Source organism: Zosterops lateralis, assembly GCF_965231275.1.
Source record: "Zosterops lateralis genome assembly, chromosome: 1".
NCBI classification, from domain to species: Eukaryota; Metazoa; Chordata; class Aves; order Passeriformes; family Zosteropidae; genus Zosterops; species Zosterops lateralis.
In genome coordinates this window covers 39,353,641-39,375,814 of record NC_139762.1, presented here as the reverse complement: position 1 = coordinate 39,375,814, position 22,174 = coordinate 39,353,641, and the positions used below count along the sequence as shown (strand labels likewise).

The 22,174-nt window shown below is 41.3% G+C and overlaps 1 protein-coding gene across 2 annotated transcripts in view; it reads right to left on the bottom strand.

Moving 5' to 3' along the window:
• LOC310918926 (ubiquitin-conjugating enzyme E2 E2) overlaps window positions 1-18,341 on the bottom strand; it is a 203,256-nt gene extending 184,915 nt beyond the window's left edge. Inside the window, exons 1-3 of one of the 2 annotated variants that reach the window (XM_083877941.1) lie at window positions 18,178-18,341; window positions 12,024-12,212; window positions 3,999-4,049 (exon numbers count right to left, since the gene is read on the bottom strand). In XM_083877941.1, coding sequence (XP_083734067.1) covers window positions 3,999-4,049; window positions 12,024-12,199 — 227 coding nt within the window. In that variant the 5' untranslated portion in view covers window positions 12,200-12,212; window positions 18,178-18,341. Of the gene's footprint in view, window positions 1-3,998; window positions 4,050-12,023; window positions 12,213-16,854; window positions 17,043-18,177 lie in introns of those variants that run through there. The other variant, XM_083877940.1, reaches the window with a different exon arrangement.
• Between the last annotated feature and the right edge of the window lie 3,833 nt (window positions 18,342-22,174).

Below are 22,174 nucleotides of genomic sequence, written 5' to 3'. Positions count from 1 at the left end.
ATATTATTAGGGTGATTTGTTTTCAAAAGCAAAATACTAGAACTACATATGCTGGTTGCTTATCAGTTTTGCAGACAGTGTAAAAAGCAAGGAATTAATGAAATGATTCCAAACAAATGGAAGACATAAGACTACACAAAAGATTTTAAACTGATTGTTTTGGAATGAGAGTCATTCTGCCCACTAAGCTGCACAGTCCTTCACAGGATATTTCTGAGCCTCAAGCATTATATATATTGTTAGAGGGTAAAAGAAATGAAATGTAAAAACATAATAGGAATGGCAATAAATACACAGAAAAGAGAAGAATGATGAAAAGTATACTAGAGAACACCAAAAGAAAACATGAAGGGGAAAATAGGTAATATTGGTGACTTAATAGGAAAATTTTGAGCATTTGCTCCAAGTGGTGTCCACAGAGAGCTGCTATCCACTTCATGCTGGCTCTCCTTGTTTCCAGCTGCTAAGTTCACATTGAAAGAAGCTAAAAATACATGAAATACTTTCCAAATATTATTTTCCCATGTAAGCAATTGGTATAAGTTGCCACAGAGATGTTGTCCTCTTGCCAATGAGAAGGGAACTAGTACACTAGAAGTTGTATTCTATGAAATCTTTTGTCTTTTCCACAACGCAGCCGAAAATATGGGGAAGTTTGAAAAGGCATTATTTTAGCTATGAGTATTTCCAACTGTTCCCCTCTTTCAGGAAGACAATATAGGAAAATGACACTTAAATATGAGGATCTTATCACCTGTGAGAAAAGCTATACTCTGCACTACTCAGGAGTATAATATGTGTGCCATTTCTAGCAATCAAGCTTTGATATTTCAATGAGAGGAAAAAAAAAGACAAGAGTGGCAAATGTCTACAATTGAGGCATACCATCTCCTGACAAACTGAAATTTCACAATGCTGCAGATTTAAAACATAAATGTACCTGCTCTGCATTCAGGACTGTCCTCGAGAGTAAATTCAGCTCAATACAAAAGTAAAATAGGGGGAGGCATGGGACAACACATACTGAAAACCATCCAGTTCTTTCTGTTAAATGTGAAGTGTAACAGGCTTTTTTATGACATGCCTTCCTCCAAAAATAGCAATGATTACACTGCTCAACTCCCACACCCCCCCTCCTCAGCCTGGCTTTTTTACACGTAGAACATTATACATTCTAAGTCCTGAGGAAGGAGCCAAAGTTTGTGGAGCCAAGAGGACCTTCCCCATCGGCCGGTACCCAAACTACAGAAAGCAAATAGGGAGGCAGGCAACTCTAATTTCTTATAGTATTAAATCTTCTTTTAAAGCCAAAGTGATGGATTTTTTTAGGAACTCTGAAACCCACAGCTTTGGAAAAATGCTGCAAGTCCCAGCAGTGATAATCTGCCAATTCCAAGGCATATTTGTGAGCAAGACTTTTTTTGTCTTCCAAACAAACACAAAGATTGCACAGTCTATTCTCTTCACAGGGATGAGACGGGGGAAATGTTAAGCTCACAGCTGCTGCAGCAGTGGAAGCTGCAGCTGCCTTGGAGCTTGTAGCTAGCAACTGTGTAGCCTACCATGCGATTGATGGATGCTACTGTGCTACAGACACTGTTCCATTTGGGGCTTTTTTTCATGAATGGGAGAAACCTGAAGCTTTTGCTTGCTGTAGTTAATGAAAAGTCTTGCAAATTGTCTTGTAACACTCAGCATCTAAATTCCAATTCAGCGAAACAGCCTTCCTATCAGAACTTCCTAAGTAGCTACTTAAGATAGCTGTATTCTTGGATAATACTTTCCTCACACCTTCTATGACATTAAATTTTCAGAATTATCACATTCCTATTGCCCAGTCATAATTTATTTTATATATGAAAGAGTACACACAGTGAGGGCAAGATGCAGTCACAACCATTTCAAGTGGGCTATATCTGGAATGAACTTACATTTATGAAATATGGTTAAGCTTTTTAATAGAAAAAGCTAACATGTCTTTTAACAATGACCTAAATTTCACTGAAAACAAGAAAGGATGTATCAATACTTTAGGGTAAGTTACACTATACAATAGCTCAGCTTTCCCCATTATCCTAAAGTATCATGCCTGACTGATGTATTTATTTTGCAATGTTTAACTATAATAGAAAATAGATGAAGTTCAAATGAAAACACTGTTTAGACTATGTCAACAAAGCATAAAACTAAATGAAGTGATTCTGTATTGACTATAAAAACATATTTGCTAATAGTGAAGTTACTAATGGTTATCTATCAAGATCACAACATGAAGTAATTCTGCATCTTAAGAACTGTGTTAAAGCAGCAGACACATGAAGTTAGATGTAATTTTGTGATTTTGCAAAACAGCATCACGGAGTGCACTTTATTGCTATTTTACCATTAGTGTAAATAATTCAACAAACCCAGGAAATCTCCAGCTCATTTGTTTTTTCTGTAAATTGCAAGTCACCAAAGGACTTTTCACTCAGACAGCCAATGTTTACTTTACGCTTGCTAGGAAAAAAAAAATCAAATATAATAGTATCTTGTATACTGAAACAACTGCTTTGTTATAAACAGAAGGCTTCAGAAAACTAGAAAAAATTACACTGCTGTAAAAACCTGTAAGCCTTTTACTCTCAGTTCAAAGACTTAAGCACTCTTCTACAACAGACAGAAGTTTCATATTCATCTCAGCAAATCAATCCACTAATACGCATCAGTCATCAACACCGAAGTAAAATCTGCCACATGAAACAGCTTTGATGTGATTGAAGACTCACACACAGTGGTAAGCATGACAGAACAGCTTAGCTATTAAAATGTTTTATCCAGCAAAAAACTGTTCATCCTAATTGACTGAAATACTCATTGAATGCTATTATTGCAAGGCTACTTCACTAAGCAGCACTTTGGTACATAGCCACTTGACTTAAATCTTGAGATCCAGCACAACCACATCAAATCTTATTAGAGTATTTTCTTACACATACTTTTGTCAAGAGACCAAAACAATAAAGCTGACTGTCATTTTTACTACCAGTTGCTTAGTTAATTCGATACTGAAACATACTGGGATTCATTATAAAACCTGCATGCAATCAGCCATTTCTATCAATCTTTCTTTTTAGTGCATTAACAGAACGAAACCTTCTAACCACATCAGTGGAAATGGGTTGGCTGGACCGGGTGGAAGCTATTCTTCTGCACTGAGCCCAACGTCTCATCATGAGAGGTGCAGTAGCAGGGGCTCCTTTAAACAGCAATGTGCAGCCCTGGCCCAGCTCCAACACTGACCATATGTCACAAGCTGACAGATAAGAAGCCTGAGACAGCCATCTGAAAACAACTGTATGCAGCCCCAGCCACCAGACAGTGAAGGTTTCAAGGTCTACCTCATCATTCATTTCAAAGCCAACTTTAAACATACCAGAAGTAAACACACCTGACAAAAAAACCCACAACTCACCACCCCCCCAAACCAAACCACAACAAAATAAAAAACCCAAACCAAAGAAGTCGTTATCAGAAAGTCTGTATGATGCTATACTCTAATTCAAGAAGAGTCCATCGAATATCACAATTGATTGCCACAAACACAGTCAGAAAAATAATAACAGTTTGTGCCTATACCATTTTCCTTTCTCCATTATATTCACAACTTGCAAGAGAAAGGAGTCAAATATACCAAGCAACTGCGACCACAATTACACTTTATCGAATCAAACAAAATACTATTGATTTAGTATCTGAAATGAAGGGTGATTTTTGTCCTTTATCTATTAATGCATCATGGAGTTCATCCATTTATGCCACTACTTTGGTTGCAAGAAAGTATGTCATATCAATTCCTTACACGTAGACAATACATTATCTATCAGCTCTTATTCTAAAATTAATAAATTATCAGCACAAAGGAATAGTTAAAATTTACCCCACTCCCCTATGCAGTTTCCACAGCTCCATACATTTCATTTCCATATTCCAAATTAATAAAATCCAGGTGAACTTACCTACAGTTCGGAGGAGGGTCTAATGTAATTTCTGCAAGTTCTTTCTGAATTCTTAAGAGAAAAAAAAGGTATTATCAGGACTTTTTTTTCCCAATCTGTTTCTTTCAACTTTATGAACATTTCTACATTAATCAATAGTAACAAAATATAATTATTAGAATTTCTGATTGAAAGCTGATCTATAATGTTTCATGAAACTGTGCAAGAACATGTAGAAGCAAAAACCAAGTATTTTCTGAAAAATGAACCTCCAATGTGGACCAAATGCCATGAGCAACCACCTAGAAAATCACACTTTTTCCATAGGTCAGGATTCTCAGCTCCTTTCCTCACTTACACAAGTACTAAATATCTCATATACTCTCCTTCTCTATTTCTGCTCTGACAATACGTCTCATAGTTCTTGCCCTCCAGAATATTTAGCTTCTTAATACATATTGTACTGGCAGGGCAAAACCCCCCAACTCAAAGGAAAATTGCCCAGAAGAAGCCCACTCATGACTTCACAACCTCCTACATACATACTGGGGGGCTGATATGGCGTTCCCCCAAAAAGGAAGTCCTCCAGCTCCCTGGTCAGCCTGGGGACCTGCTGCTGAACTTGCTCTGATACCTGCCTTCTTTTTACTGTGGGAACAAAATTACAGTATAATGAGAGCTGAGTAAAGGCAGATAAATCTTTTTCATCTGTCTATGGACTAAATTCTGCTAATACCTCCCAGGAGGCAGCCCAGCCTTTGTTGCTGCCTCACACTGAGCTTGCTGACTGCCAAGGCCCCAGCATCCTTCTGAGCAGGGGTGATCCCCCTTATATATCTGTGCAAGGGGTAAGTCCTCCGCACATACATGGTGTTCATTTGTCCTTGCTGAATTTCATGAGTTCTCTGTCAACCCTCTCCTGCAGCCTGGCCAGATCCCTCTGAGCCATAGCCTTGTCCCCGTGTGTACAAACTGCTTGTCATCTGAAAACTTCTCAGTGTACTCTGCCACATCCTCCAGGTCACCAATAAAGACATTGCAGGCATCCTGCCAGAGCTCTTCCTCCAGGGAGAGCGACTTCGTTGTTAAGGATTTCTGGGTATTCCCAGGCTGACGCTTCCCAGCCAATTCCTTGAATGCCTGATCTCTGCCACAGCTGGCAGTGGGGGCTCTTTTCCCTTACACCAGCATCTGCATGAGAGCCAGTATCTTGACCTCTGAAGAAATGTCATTATGCAGAATAGGATACAGAGTTCCCAAAGGAACTTGTGGGGGTCTACAGTTCCCAAAGACTTGCCAGAGTATTATATCATAAGCGGGACTGCAAATGCCACCTTCTCTATAAACTATGTCCAAGGCTTTTTTTTATAGGCTACTTCAGTGCAAAACCATGAACATTGAGAAGAAGGAAGGAAAAGAAAAACAATTCAACATATCCTCAGTATTTTCTTCTTGCTTCTCCTCCACAAGATTTCATGCACAGAACAGATTGCTACTCCTATTGTTCCCTACACTACAAAAGAAATAATAATACCACTCTAATTCCCAAGATAGGTGCTCAAGCCACAAGCGAAAGGTTCAGGCCTGTCCTACATATATCTTGTTAAAAATGACTGCTACCCATTTTGCATATAAATACATGTAAAGAAAATAGCTTATCAAAATAAGCATTCAGGTATATTGGCATATATAATATAAAAATGAGCAGTTTAATTCTTTATATAATGTTATAACGAAAACACAACCTTACATGTAAAGGAGTCTCACAGCTACTATCAAAATTCCCCTTATGTAACTATGAATTGATTTTATGGCTATAATGAATAAATGAACCAACAGCAGTAGAAGAACTAGCCTGAACCAGAAACTCAAGCCTTTATCATTCACATTCTGAAATAATTAAGACATAGGTGGGCAAGATTTGTAGGCAGAAGTAATAATCATTTATTAAGACCTGATGAGATCATTGAAAAGATAACAAATACTCTTCCAGATGCTTAGATTTTCTTCTAACTTCTACACATATAAATACAGGGAAAGCAAACGGCTTATCAAAATAAGCATTCAGGTATATTGGCATATATAATATTAAATGCCCCTGCATGTACCAACTGCTTGCACCCAACTTGGTGCCATCTGAAAACTTTAGATGCATTCTGCCATATCCTCCAGGCCACCCATAAAGATATTACAGGCATCCTGCCAGAGTTTTAACTCCAGGGAGAGCAACTTTGTTGTTAAGGATCTCTGGACATTCCCAGGCTGATTTTTCCAAGTCAAGTGCTTGAATACCTGATCTCTGCCACAGCTGGGTGTATATGCACTACATACAGAGCTGGTGTATACCCTACTTACACACAAACTCACAAAGTTATTTCTGTAGAGGGGGAGCAATTTGATCTTTACTTGCTTTTTCTACTCATTGAGATGTTTGTACCTCCAGCATACAGAATTCCTCCAATAAATATCATAACTTTCTTATAAAAATGCAGGCATAGTCTGCTTAATCAAGCACAAAATCATTGCAGTAATGCTGAAAGTCATCCCATTTTTTAATTAGGGAAGTTTAAGCAGAACAAAAATGTTGTATTAAAACAGTTAGCCCATTTAAACAATCCTAACAAATCACAACTTCTAGAACTCATCTTATATCTATGGGGATGCTTAAAATATTTCTTCTGTATGCTACAAAATTCTGCCATGATTTTGAAATTTATACTATCACAAATTCAAACTACAGAAAACCTAGGTTGCATGGAAACTTCAATTTTGTGGTTTATGAGTTGTTTTCCTTTTTCAGCCTTTTTGCAAGTTTCAGAATGATGGCATTACACTTTATTACAGAGTCAGAAATCATTCCTTTGTTTTACATATAGTAGTAAAACCAGTTAATATTTCATGGCACTAGAGTGAGTATGAGGCACATCAAGAATGAATTGACAACTTCAACAACTTCAGTCCTAGATCAAAAACTTTACACTCTTCCTCCTAAACCCTAACCCACGTTCCTTACATTCTGAAAACAAACGGTCTCTCATTTTCTCCATCTGTTCAACCCAAAACTTCTAATGCCAAGAGCACTAAAATGGCCTTTATCAAGCTATTGTGTGATTGAGCAGACACAGACAAAACAGCTTTCTGCTTCAAGACATATTGATCAGATGGCACTGTCTATTAATGTCCAAAAGACATCATTGCTCTTGCAAACATCTAAGACAAAGAGATGTTTCATTCATGATTATTTTAATACAAACAAGATAAACATGTTAATACAATACTGTCCATCAATTGCTCCTCAGCAAGATGTCCATGTTTATTCTCCTACTCTGTGGTGTCCCAAACTAAAATTAATTTATACACCTTACATTTCTTTTGTTGCAACCTTAATTTACCTTGCATTCATGCTGAGAGCTCATTCACAAACAGTTTCTGTAGAACAGCTGACACATAGCTTGTTCACATGTCACAGCATTCAAAGTTACAATTAAATCATCGCACAGCATCCCGGAGAGCCTTGCACTGATAGAGACCTCCAGTGTGCAAGTGGCCCTTTGTCTGCACGTGCTCTGGCACTCGCCCCATATCCCCACTGAGCTGCCCTCAGAACCTGCCACAGCAGAGGACGTGCCTCATTTCCTTTGCTGACCACAGAGGATTCACTGCAAGAATATGCGGCCTCTGGCAACAAAACACTTTTTTCAGGGTCCTTTTTGGCATCTGTTTCTTTGGATTTTCTGTCCCAATAACAGTTATGTTTAGCAATGTCAAAGAGGAAAAACTCTCTAAGCTAAAATCATTATATATATCCAGTTTATATTTAAACTATTGGCATTGTGGTTTACTACATATTGGACAATGAGGACAATGGCAGGGGGTGAGGCCCTTGCTAGTAACCAAAGCCCTGGGCTGCACACATGAAACATTTAATTTGCAATGTCAGGTCTGATACTTTGGTCTTAGAGAAGTCATTTGACTCTTGTCTCTAATATATATATCTACACACACGTATAAAAAAAAATTCCCTCCATTTTACTAACAGAAAAGAACAAACACAGTTGCCTACCAGTAATGGTGCAAAGGTTAATCTACTCGTAAATTCAGAAGCATGAAAGTACATTGTGGATTTCAAATGTTATAAATTCTCACAGACACACTATACTGTACCAAGCCAAAAGAGACTGAGTGTTATTTTCTTCATGAAACAGCTCTCTAAAGCTGAGACACATTAGAACATGTTAGAGAATTTCCCAACATTATTAATAGGAAAAGAAATAAAATAAAGGACTACATGACAATAAACTATTTTTACCACATCCACTTTTCTAAACTACACATCTCTCTACCCATAAAAGCCAGATGAATCAATACCCTATACTGAAGAATACACTACTTCAAAAATATTTAAAAATGCAGTCACTGGTATGTATTTCAATACTAAATAAATTGTGACTGAGCAGGAAATTGATCTAAAGATGGTCAGGTTCATAGTGGAGGGGAAAAAACCATTCTTACCTACTTACTAAAAGATGAACAAATGACAAGGATATTTATTTTAAGAAAAAGCACTCCATATTTTGCCACCATATTAAATATGCTAAATGTAATTTCCAGATTCTGTAATAAACCACTCAGGAAAAAAAAAAAAAAAAAAAAAAGGTGGGGGGGAGGGAGGGGGAAGGGAAAATTGCTCAGGTTTGTTGTTGAATTTTGAACCTATTTAATCTATTGCTTATTTGCTCCTCCTTAAGGCTGCAACTCCTTTGAGTAACAAAAAGATGACAACTAAAGTTGTATAGTTCACAATTCATTGTAGGCACAGATATTTTTTGAAAATTTTCAGGATTGGACATAAAGGTTTACAGATTTTCAGGAGCCAAGCAAAACAATACATTTATTTGTTGAGCTGCTATGTCAGCCAAGAATGGTTACACTTCTCTCAATCCAAAGGTCATGCTAAGATTTGCTACTTAAGAGGTAACAAGATGCCTGCTGTTTTCAAGGACAGCAATTCAATTCTGTGTCTGAACTGTAATTGTGATATGCAGCAAGTTTCTCAATCTTGACATGTTGGGTAAGAAAGGTTGCTATTTAAGGTGATGCCCTCTGGGTGAGGAAAATTGAAGGACCGGCACACTGCACGACATATGCTGTAAGCTATTACACCTGTACAGCAGCTAGACCTGAAGTATTAACAGAGAAGGACAGAGTATGATGGCATTCTGCCTTCTTGATGCCATCCACAGCAATGCTGACAGAAGAAACTCTGTATCTCAATACCAAAAATCTTACTCAAATAGAAGTTTCAATGGTTTAATATAGCCTCAGGAATCAGATCACTTTGGAAAGCAGTTAAGCTGCATGAACAGTATATTCATACATAAGACACAGGAACAGTTTACTATTGCGCAAGCAAAAGTCAGCACACTGCTAAATCTTGATTCATATAAAACCTCACGCTACTGAAAATTTTTTAAATCTAACTGACTACATAAACATACAAATGAAAAGCAGAATGGGAGTTTTCCAAATAGAGATGCACAAACCTTCCTTCCTATACAGTAAAATACTGTGGCTACAATTCCATATGCATAAAAAAGCTTTCCAAGTGAGAAAATCTGATTTCCAAACTCGGGTCAGAATTAAGTTTGGAGTATGTGACTTTAGCTCCAGTGAACTTGCTGGTGCTTGATGCTTTTAACAGGAATTATGGAATCTTGACCAAAGCCGTATCTGTACTACACTCTGTTATTTGAGCATTCTATTGATTTTAGCAGAGTTGACTCCTTTCACCATAATAATGGTACCAAAGTAAAATCTTATTAATCCTGCACTATTTCTCATTCCTAATGAACTAAAATAACAATATTACTATGGAGATATTTTATACAGACTGTTTCTGGAATGCTTATCACATATTGAGGATTTTAAGACATCTTCCCTTCCTTTATGCTACTTCTCTCTTTTTAGCCTCTAGTTTAATTTCTGATTTAGCTTTCTTGAGACACTACTGATTTTAACTAAAAAGCACAGAAACAAAACCTATAATATGGAAATCTGGCCATATTAGAGAAGGCGCAATCCCAATTCTAACACAATGACAAACTACTGAATATGCAAAAACATAAAAAGGAAAAAAACTACAATGATAGTAATGAAAACCCGCATTACTATAAAAACTGTTTCTGTAATCCTTCCAGAAAGTGCTATGACAACCAGCACTCCTAAAATGTATTTCTCTTCAAAAATACTGTACACATATCTACAGAACTATTGTAAGTCATGTCAGCTTTTAAAATGTAAAATCAAATGTGTATTTCTAAAATGTATAATCAATATTACTACACATGTGAAACTAGCTTTAGAGTCTAACTGGCAAATGTACTGATGTCAGCAACTGATGGCATAATTAGTTTTAGCAGAACCATAAGCAGATATGATTAAACTTTAAAAGGTTTAAGTAATTTTATTGCTGTAAAATGCTTGTTGATAAAAGCTCTAAGCTTTGAAGATACAAAGCTAAGATTAATAGACTAATTTCTGACATATCATTATTAATTTTTTAATAGGATAGTGTCCACAGGCCCTTGTCAGAATTATAGCATTGTACAAAGTTCAGAATACACAGACTGCTCTCTAAAGATGCTAGAAACTGTTTTTATGACCTTAAAAGTCATGACTAATCCAATATTCCTAATATTTAAAAAATAATAATAGCAGGAAGCAGATGAAAGGAAAGAAGACCAGAAACCGTAACGGCTGCAAGAATTAACTACATTAATAACATCATGGTTTCTAGTGAAAGCTGGGTGGGGTTTTTTTCCCTTCTTGTCATAAAAGCAAACACAGGCAAGTTTTGCTGGCCATTCTGTAAGTGACATGACCAGGTAATCTCCTAATAGTGTCATAGGAGGAACGGGTGTCCAAAAAGTATTTCTCCAGGGAATTAAAACCAAAGAAAAACTAGCTGTAAGAAAGGTATCTATAGTAGAAGAAAAGCATGACAGTATCTCACTGGAAAGACAAAAGATATCTTAATTCGGAAAAGGATTTAATTGGTAAGGGACAGATTAAAGCAAAACTTGAATCCTGAGATGCACATACATGTTTACAGTGTTATTTACAGACTCAGACCACATGCATGTGTTAAAAATTATGGCAGCAGGGGCTTGATGCTTCTCCTTTACTACAGCACCAGAGTGGTACAACTCCAGTGTTTTCTCTTGGAGCTTATGCAGCCTTGGAATAACAAAGAAACGACATCTGGGAATTCTGCATCAGGACAGTCTGCAGAATTGGTCTCTTGTCAGATTATTTTATGAGTGCTTTTTAACTTCAATCACTATAATCCCACTTGCCCAGACTAACAACCCTACATGTACTAGCGAAGCAACACTAAGCTGTAAATTCCTTCTGTCTGGTCTGAGCAAGACAATCGTTATCTGGAGATGGACATGATAGCACAGAATAATTTAAATAGCTATTCTACAAACCAATCCTTCATCTCAATCAGAAAAGGGAGAGGAAATAAATGGGTATTAAAACAGATCACAGTTTAAAGTAATGAAACCAACATACATTTGTTGTTCACTCAAGTATTTCTGACCTGACCATCTGGGAAAAGAAAAGGCAGTACTTCATGGCAATAGGTATTACGGTAGTCCTAACATGCTGAGTTACTGAACTGTCTGAAATGTTTATGGCTAATTAACTGTAAGTTACACTGACAAGTTTCAACATCAGTCATACATACATATACAGAGATATATTTTATAAGGCTACAAAACTGTCTGAGTTTTATTAGCAATAAAAAAATGTCAGCTTTTATCATGCAAGCAACTATTAAAACCACGTGAAAGAGGCAAACTGACAAAGAAAAGAAAAAGTATACAGGTCTCATTATTGTGATCAGTCTCAAAAGGCTATTACACTGATACAGTAGTGTTACAATAAAACAATCAGAAAATTAATATACTGAGTCAATAAATGGATCTGATGGGCAGCTGAAAGAAGAGAAAGGAAAATAAACAACTGGGAATAACACTGTACCTTTTAGCACTAGTTGACAATTTAGCAGCTGTTTTGCTTGATATTTTCCCCTCTTTTTTCTTGGGTTGAACTTGCTCCCTTTCTTGTTCCTGCTGAACACCTTCACGCTGATCTCCATCAGAGCTGCCTCCACTAGTGCTTGGACTATCATCCACTCTCTGCCCCTCTGTAGACATGGCAGATGCTGCACTGAACAAAGACAAACAACTGAAGTTAGCTTTTTTGAGAAGAAACGGCCTAATTGTATTTCTTACATGCTTAAGGAAAGAACGCATGGGATGTATGTCTTTGTCTTAATAAAATAATGCTTTTGTCACAGTAGTTCAGTAATCCTTGTGCTGAAGAGTTTTGCCACAAGCATCTTAACAATAATTCAGGAGCTGGCAGTTTTAAACCCACTGCCAGCCCCCAAAAAACCCCAACCAACCCACAAACAAAAAGCACAAACACACTAACCAACCCCCCTGCCAAACTCCTCATATATATTTATGAAAACCAGAAGTTATTGAAGTTAAGTGGGCAACATAATCCTGCAAGTGTAAAACCATTCACTGTAAATTCTGTTTCTCAACCACTCATCAATACCATGAGTTAGCCCCCAATCAACTATGTCACCAGTTCCAATCTACCATAGTTAGTTAAAAACTGAGAGTTATTACTATCTTAGGACGCTCTGTTATCCCATATGAAATAAATCTGTGGGCTCATTCCAAATCTACAGAGTGGGTTTCCACATTACAAAATCCACATCTTGGCATGCCTGATGGAAACACAGAACTAAAAAGCTCTAACACAGGACTGTTTGTATTTACTAAAACAGTGAGCACGTTGGTAGAAGATATAAGGAGGTTTTTCCTGACATTTCGTTCAGGCAACATGAGGCAACAAACTTGTCAGAGAACATGAGCAGCAAAAAATCTCAGCATATTTCAGAAGTCAAGTTAATGCTTTATTCGCACACTTCTGATACTAGTTAGCTATTTTAATTTCTTCCTTCATTTTAAATAGTATAACAATATGCCGACAGATGAGGAATTACAAACCCACTGTTACAGCTGTCATGACTTCTCAAACTCTCAAACTGTTCTAATGAAGGGCAGATGTCCATGAAAAACTCCTACTGAATTAGCGTATGTGGTGGCACTGACTGATTTAAAAAAAAAAAAAAAAAAAACCCAAACAAAACAAAAAACCCAAACCAACAAAACCAAAACCAAATTAAAACCAAACTGAAACCCATGTCTTTCCATTAACTTCAAATCTGTACCTTATATACCTACATGACATATCCTTCTCTAGAGATTTTTAATAAAAAGCACACAGGCCCAAACGTTACTTGCTTACACCCACACAATCCCCATATATCTGGGTGGTTTTCTGATCAAATCTGTCTGAATCAAGAACTTGCTCTTTCATACACAAAGAGTTTCAAATTGCTGTGAACTTCGACTCGCTTTTCCTCTTACCTATGTACAGACATCATCACAATTAAGAACAAAACTATTCACCTTGACTATTATATGTTTTAAGACTCGCTCAAGGGAGAATAATGAGATTTCAGGCTCAGATTCAACCATGCTTATTCTATGGATTAAACAAAGTTCATCTCCCTGTACATATTTATGGAAAGAGACAGCAAAGGAAAAGTAAATTAATATCAATGCCAACAGGGTTATGTTGAAAAGGATGCTTTTTAAAAAGGTGTAAGTCTTCTTGTTACACAACAGAAATAAATTCACTCCTATACTGAAAAACCTTACCAAGATCCAATTCTATGAAATAATACACCCTATGGACTAGAAGCAATAATCTCTTCAGGCATTATTGACATATCCAACTAACTTCAGGAGGAATTAGGACTTTTTCATCTATTTTGTAAAGCTATATTGAAAAAAGAATTCTGGAAGTATGGCACCCCTTCAAAATGTTTAGACATTAAAAGAAACAGCAAGCTATAATGAGTGATAGATATGTGACTAAAATGTCCCCCAATCAGCTTAAGCTGCATTTTTTATTTTATAACAGAAAATACTACTTTCATATCTATATACATATAAATACACAACACCTAGTCTGTTAATTAAGGTTACTGAAATAATGCAGAGTTTCTGACCTAAAATTAAAATACAAAAGTTCTCCACTCAATTATATATGTAATTATGTATTTTAAATTTATAGAGAACATATTTTTGGTATTTTAAAATGATAGAGAACAGTTTCTCCTGTAGTACAGCTACAACAATATATTTAACATAGTTTGTAAATTTACACAGGTTGATGTTCAGATATTTAAATCCCAGTTGTCAGATTTCAAGGTAAAAGCAACAGAACACTTAGAGGTAATAAACAACAAAAGTATCATATTTTGACAAGTCAAAATATGCAACTATAATGCAATTTTGGTAGTAACTGCCCATTTTCCTTGCTTCTACATAAAGTCAAAACACAACCTCATCTCTTTTTATAACACTTATATTGGCCTTTATTTGCCCTAGATTTTACTTCCGAACTTTGCTTAATACATCTAATTTTAAAGAGAAAAAGTCTCTCTTCACAATGTACATAGGCTTTAACACTGCAGGCCCAAAAGTTAAAAGCATATTTAATAATGCTTATATGCATAGGACATCTGCTATGAATAATCTGGACTATAAATATTACTATTATCCAAAAACAACTGTATTCACTTCATAAGTTCAGGTTACTATCCGGCAGACAAACACTGTAACAGTAGCCCAGAGCATATAATTACTGTAACATGTAATGCCTGCATTTACAAGAGGAAAATGCTTAAATCTGTATTTGATGTCTGGCTACTTCTGGGGGGGTGGCAGGGGGAAGTTGGCATTAGGATGGTATTTTTCCTTTCTCCTTCTGTCCTTGTTGCCCCTTCTGACATCCAGGCAATTCTTCCTATTCCCTCTCCTCACAATATCTGCAGTTTTAGGAAGTTTTGCTCAAGGGATGCTCAATATTGCAGTAAAAGTGTGTTTTAAGGGGCCTGAAACTAGACTTCAAATGAGGTCAAACTTTAAAGACACACAAACACATGAAAAAGTAAGAGAATGGGGGGGAGAAAAATCAACTGAGAGGATGACACTGTGAAGAAAACGTTTTGCTGCCACTAACACAGACAAAAATACAAGATACTCCTTGAATCCGAAGAGCCATAAGTGTGTTTGCAACTGTCACACAGAAGACACACGATGTCCAGGTTCCCGGCTGCCAGGCTATTCTACATTCAGACGAGGGTTGCTAACCTCCCTGCTGCTGTGCAGAGAAAAATGAGCAGAGGGGACAGGGGAAGGAACGAAGGGGGACTTAAAAGTCTCTCCCTTAACGTGAGATGAATCAGCACAGAGACAGATTACAAGTGTAACTACAACTATCAACTCGAAGTGAAGAGTGTCCAAAATATTTTGCTTTTGTCAAATATATCCACTGGCACTTTCCCTTTCCTCCTCAAACTAAAAACAAAACAACAACTAAAACAAACCAACAACAAAAACAAACAAACAAACAAACAACAACAACGACAAAAATACTTCAAACCACCAGTCATTATCACACACCACAAAAAATAAAAACCCAAAAAACAAAACAAAGCAAAAAATCCCAAAACAAACAAAAAAACCCCAAACGCCAGTCGGGGACAGCAAGATCCTGGCAATGTGCAGGATGGGGTCCCAAGGGCGGCAGAGCTGGTGATGATGATGTCTTTCTAAAGCGCTCGTAATTTCCTACAAGCCGAGATAAATTGAGTATTTCTGCAGGGTCCACCACGAGCAGCAATGGCAGCAGCCGCCTTACTTCATCTTCATTAGAAACCATAAAGGTCAAAAAGAGCACAACACGGCGGGACGGGAGGCACGAGGAGCCCGGTCTGTGGCAGGGGAGGGTCCGCCACGGAGAGGGGCACCCGGAAGGATGGGACGGGACGGGACGGGACAGGACAGCAGCCCCGAGCTCCCACGGCCGCGGGTGGGCACAGGCGCGACTCCCCCGTCGGGAAGCCCCCGCCGTGCGGGAACGGGAAGGGAAAGAGCATCCACAGAACCAGCACCCCCCGCACTCCCACAGCCGGGCGGGCGGCGGCCGGGCCAGGGTGAGAAGTAGGAGACAAGCGAGGAGAGGAGGAGGAGGAGACTGCGAGAGGAAGACGTCGGGGGCACATGCGGGAAGGGAGAGGGTTGGGCTGCGGGGCTCCTCGGGGAGCGGGGGTGGGGAGTCGGGGGGATAAGTGCCTTTCCCGAGGGGTTCCAGCCCGGGGTGCCCACCACTGCGGCGGGGGGTGTGGGGACAGCATCCCGGGAGGCTCGATCGTGGTGGGGGGCAGGGGGTACCCCGGGGTACATGGGGAGCGGAGAGAGCCGCGGGGACCACGCGGAGCAGAGCCAGAGGGGTGGGGGGAGCGAGGTGGCCGCTGCTCCCGCCCGCAGCGGGGCGAGCAGGACAAATGGACACGGAAGAGTTGCTGAAAGGGTGTGGGGGTGCTGAGGAGCAATGGAGGCTGGATGGAGCCTGGGGGATGCCGAGGGGGCCGGGGGCGGCGGGGGGCGGCCGGGACGGTTGCTATGAAAGGGCACGGCCGAGGATGACAAGGGGGGGAAGGGGGTACCAGGCAGCACCAGGGGGATGCGGAGAGGGGAGGGAAGATGAAGGATAAAGGTAGAGACCGAGGGTCGCAGTTAAATGTGGGGGAGAGGGTGCTGCCGTGGGGGAGGGATGGCGAGCGACATGGGGGGGTAGGAGCCGGGGGGGGGGGAGGGGAGGCTCAGCCGGGGCAGAGGGAGGTGTACCCCGGCAGAGACGGGGGGAAAGCCGCTGCTACCTGCAGGCGGGCGGGGGTCTCTCTCTGGCTGGTGCCGGGCACAGGCTGCGGGACAATCCGTCGCGGTGGCCCCGACTCCGGCCGGGCGCGGGGCTGGGAAGGGGCTGCAGCCGCTCACTGAGTCATGAGCCCGCTCCCCCGCGCTCCTCGCTCTCGGCTTCCTCTCCCCTTTCCCGTCTCTCCGGAGCAGCAGCGACGGCCGCTGCTGCTGCTGCTTTTCCCGGCGCCGCCGCCGCTCCTGCCCCCGCTGCCCGGAGAGAAGTGGAGCCGCTGCCGCGCGCGCGCGCGCACCCCCGCCGCCGCCTCCGCGCGCGCGCGCCCCCACCCGTCCGCCCGGCGCCGCGCGCGCGCGCGCCCGCCAGCCAATTCTCCCGGGCGCTCGCGGCCGCCGAGGGAGGGGCGGGAGGGCGGGGGCGCGCGCGCGCGATTTCGGCAGGCACCGGGGGGGGGAGGGAGGGGGGTGAAGTGCCGGGATGGGGGCGCGGGCGGGCGGGCGCGTGCCCGCGGGGGCTGGCGGAGGCCGCGCGCCGCCGGGCGGGGGGGAGGGGCAAGAGGCGGCGGCGGGAGCGCGCGTTAAAGGGGAGCACCGGGGCTGGGCGGGGTCAGCGGGGCAGAGGAAGAAGGAGGAGGCGGGAGGGGATGGGGCGAGCGGGGGACCTTGGGCCGGGGATTCGGGGGGAGGGATGGAGGTGATGGTCCCCGGCCTTTCTCCCCGCCGCCGCCGGGCTGCCGCGGGCCCCCACGCCAAAGTCCGGGAGGTGGGAGGGGCGGGCCGGCACAGGGCAGGGGGCGGCGGAGGCCGGTATCAACTTTCTTAGCTCTTCTCGTCTTTTTCGGCTCCTTTGTTCCCCTCGCCAGTCGCCCCCTCCCCGGTCCTCCGGCCCGCCGCCCGCACCTCCCCAGCGCCTTTGTCTCGGCGGGGCCGGGGGCAGCCCGAGGGGCCGCGGCCGGTGCCCCGGGCGGGGCGGGACAGGACGCGCTACCTGCGGAGGGGCGGTGCGAGGGCACGGGGAGCCCCCGCCGGCCGCAGGGAGGGCCCGGGCCCTCGGCACTCGGGGGCCGCGCTGGTGTCACCGCGGCAGTTTCGATCACAGCGCGGGCGGGGGGCACAAACCGGCCCCGGGCGGCTCCGGGGGACGTGCGGCATCCCGGCTGGAGATAGGCGCTGTCGCCTGGCTGTGGCCAGGTACAGGAACCTCGCCTCCCACGCTGGCAGGCATTGCCTCTGCGGAAAGCATCGCAGTCAGCAATGGGAGAGGCCACGGCAGAGCCGCGCTCAGTGTTAGTTGTTTAGTGAGAGTATTAAACGGGAACAAAACAAACCTGCAGCAGAAGTGGCTGTCAGGTAACCCCGGCTGCGCTGGGCGAGTGAGACACTTCTGTCCCTGCGCCGACCCAGCTGCTTTAAGCTTTACATAATATGCTTAGCTGTGTTATGTAAACTATCACCTCAAACCTTCCTTCCTCTAACAGGGAAATATACTCGCCAAGGGTAAAGGGGTAATGCCAAGTCAAAATGTTTTCCCTGTTTTAACAACTAAAAGGAATTAAAAAAAAATAAAAATGTGTTTTCACCATTCCACGTGTAGGAGGAAAAGTTTCTCCCTGCTCGAGCTGTGAAGTATTGTATTTTTTCTGACGTCTGGTTAAGATGTAGGTGGAGTCTGTGCCACCGAACGTACAGAAGTTGAGAACTTGAAGCATTACTGAGACATATGGGGATTAGAAACATTATTGATACCTTGTCTCATATCCACATAATGTAAGTGCTTTTTTGCAGTTTCCTTGAATGTAAAATTAATTAATTTTCTTTGTTGAGAAATCGTTCTTTAATTACTTGGTTTATTTACTCTTCCTATTTCTTTGCTAAGTAATCCCAGTGATATTTTCACCTAAACCTAAAAATACCACAGTCAGCTAGTTCTTCCTGTTCTGTGTGCATTTACAAGGTGTTTTCCTGCTTGTGATGGAGAAAGGCTCCTAATGTCAGCTAGGTGGGTTTCTATCTGCTAGCATACATTGACTTCTCAGAAGAACTAATAATGAAGTAATTAATAGAATATGATGTGTGAAAATCCTTCAAAAAACGCAAACCTTCTGCAAGTAATGCTTCTCATTGTGCTGAAAAGTGCATTGGACACTCTTGACATCGTGGTTCCTTCTTCTAAAATCACTTAAACCATGCTTTCTCCTTTCAGTCATTCAAAAATAGTCCTCCTGAAAACCATCCAGGAAGTGATAAAATTCAATTCCAAGTGATTCTTCTAGCCATATTTCCTTAAGGTTGCTCTGGCAGCTTAAAGGTGCCTTAAAGGAGGCATGCATTCATCTATGTTAACTCCTCAGCCTGTCTCAGTACTTCTCTTTGGAGACAGTTCATGGTGCTTCATTACAGATCTTTTCTGCTAGGATTTCAGGAAGCACAGAGAGAGAAGCTGGGTGAATAGCCTAATTGAGACAGGGGCAGGATGGGGCCATACGTGTCCCAGAATCTGGGTCATAAATTCCCAGTGCCAAAATAATCAAGGGAGTGCTGAAGTGTTTCAGCACCGAGTGAGAGGTTTGAGTCATCACAAGTCAGGCCCTGATTTTTTCTTTTGGTGTGTAACCTCTGGCCCAGAGCCCTAAATGGTAGGGCTTAAATTAAGGACAACTAAACTAGGCAGAAGGTTTGTACTGCCTCATGAATAGAACATACACACTGAGGTGTGCCCTGTTTTAAAAGCAGAGGTTTTGAAGGAGCCCTACCTGTGCAGTGTAAGGAGAGTAGGGCAGGGTAGTCAGCTGCTCTGATTTTTATCCTTTTGACCTTTCAAAATAACATGTTTGGCCCTCAGATGTTAAAGGTTGCATAATATTGCTCAAAATCCTTTGGAAGACTTTTCTAAATTTGGGTTAGATAGGTTGAATCCTGGCCCTTTTGAAGTGAGTGGCAATACTTCAGTGTTAGATTTCACCCATGCTGAAGTGCTAAGGCACACAAGCTACACTTTCCCCCCCCCCACCCGTGATTAGTTTTGTGTGGTTTCTAAAAGCTGACACTATTTGCACCACCAGACACATCCAAAGCAACGTGAGTTCTTTACTCTTAGCAGAGGCTTGGAGCTTCCTTGCGGAGGCACACGGGAGTTCATCTCACCTGGCACAGGCAGTCACGCTTTAAAACTGTTATAGTTAAGGACACTTCTGTTAAGGGCTCTTGATTTAGAGTGTCTGTTACAAGGACAGATATGTCAGTCAAAATCTATGAAGTTGGAGAAACCTCAGCATAGTTTCCATTTAGAAGTGTTTAATTTAAAGAAGTAATAGATCTATTTAGATTTTTCAGGGTTTTTTAGCTTTTTGAGCTGTACTCAATTATGGTGAGTTTTATCCATTTCTTTTTTAGTTAAAAACCAAGGAAATATTGTTCTGTGTCAAAATAAGAAATAGGAAAAATACAACTTTGATTTTTTTCTGCTTTTCTATTTATGGACTACTGTTCATTCCCATTTAAAAGGAAATGCCATTTTTATATCACTGTTAAAGTCGTTGAATGAACACCATTGTCAAGTTAAAGCTGGTTAAAAAGTTTGGTTTTCTGAAGTAGATAAAAAATGAAAAACCATCTCAACCATGGTATAGGTGAAGTCGTAACTATCTCTCTTGTGATAGCATATCTCTCTTTCAAAACTTTAATATTTTATATTAGAAGGTGAGATGGTAATATTCATTTGTCCATGATGTGCCTGATTGTTATATCAGTCTTTTCCAACCAAGTCCTAATGAGCCGGTTTGTTTCATCCATCTGAACTATTACCAGCAGAAGGTTGGAGGAATGGAGACAAAGGTGCCTTTATTAATTCTTTACCTGATTCCACTTTCCAGCTCCACAGAAGCTGTCATAGCCTGTGCTGTTCCCCCCATCTCTCCCCTGCTGGGAGTTGGGCCCCATGGGGCTGTTTGGAGAGTGGACAGCAGGCAGCTCTCAGCAGCAGGCCCTCTCTTTCCCAGTCTGGTCCTCCATCCTGACCTGTAATGGGGCACAGGACAAGGAGATCCTGCAGTAGCTTTATGCTGTTCCAGGATTCTTCTCCCATAGCTGCTTTTCCTTATGCTACTATGATGGCACAAAGCTGTAAGGACCATCCAGCGGATCTAGCCTGTTCTCTACTTTTTCCTTCTTTGGTAGTTCTCCTATTTGTAGATAGTTTATTCTCACACTGCATCTAATTCTTTTTTCTACAATCTTGCTTTGCTTTTGTTGCCACTTGGATGAATCCCACTCTGTATGTTGGCAAGTGTAAACTGGAATTCACAGGTACCCTGATCTCTGAAGTGCCAGCTGTGTCTGAAAATGCAGTATCTGAGTGATTCAGAGATCAGGATTTTTCTTTTTGTTGCTCTTCTGTCAGCATGTAGAATAAAGTGGCATAGCAAGGAAGATAGCTGCAGCAGAAATTTAATTAGAGTTTTCAATTAATTGTGTATGTCCTCATCACTTACAAAATGACATCCTATATCAAGGAAAACATTGATTGAATCCTGAACACTAGGTAAGCCTATTATTCAAACAATGCCTTGACAGAAATCTGTTTAAAGTATTTTCATGGCATTCTTAAGTAAAATGATTGTGTGAACACAGAGGCAAGTTATTGCTAGCCTGAGTTCTTTATTTGCTCTACAATACTGCAAACCCCCAAATCATTAGCATTTATTCACTCTAATATTTTCAGGCCATTAAATACAAAAGGAGTTGTAAGATGTGTGGCAAACACATTTTAAGGTCTCTTTAATTCTGGCCTAAAAAACTAAGAATTTGCAGCTCCTCCTCCCCTTTGCTCAGAAGCAGAACAGTTCCCACTATCATTCAGCTGAAACCAGAACAAACAACCGGGACAATAACCATGTGGCATCAGAAATCCTGGTGACTCTCAGCTGCTTTGCTATCCAGGATTGTAAAGAATAAAGATAAAACATATTAGGAGTGGTTAAGAGGGAGGTAATGACTTGCTTCCGTGTCCTTAATGAAAGCCTGTATTTTTGTTTAAGATAGGGAATAAATTAACTGCATTGTGTCCGGAACAGAGGTTTGCTTCTATGTGCTGGTTTAAAGCCTAACTTAGAGATAATTGCACAGGATAACTCTGTGATAGTTTCTACACAGACATTGTTGACAACTGAATCCTAGGGTAAGCTGATGCTTTAAAAATCTCATGTTGCATGTACTGAAGGGAAAAATCTTTATTTCCAGGGCTATTGTAATGCGGTGACCTGTAACTGGAAGAATTCCCTGCATTGCCTGTCTTAATTCATCACCATATGTGGGAGAGAATGTTGA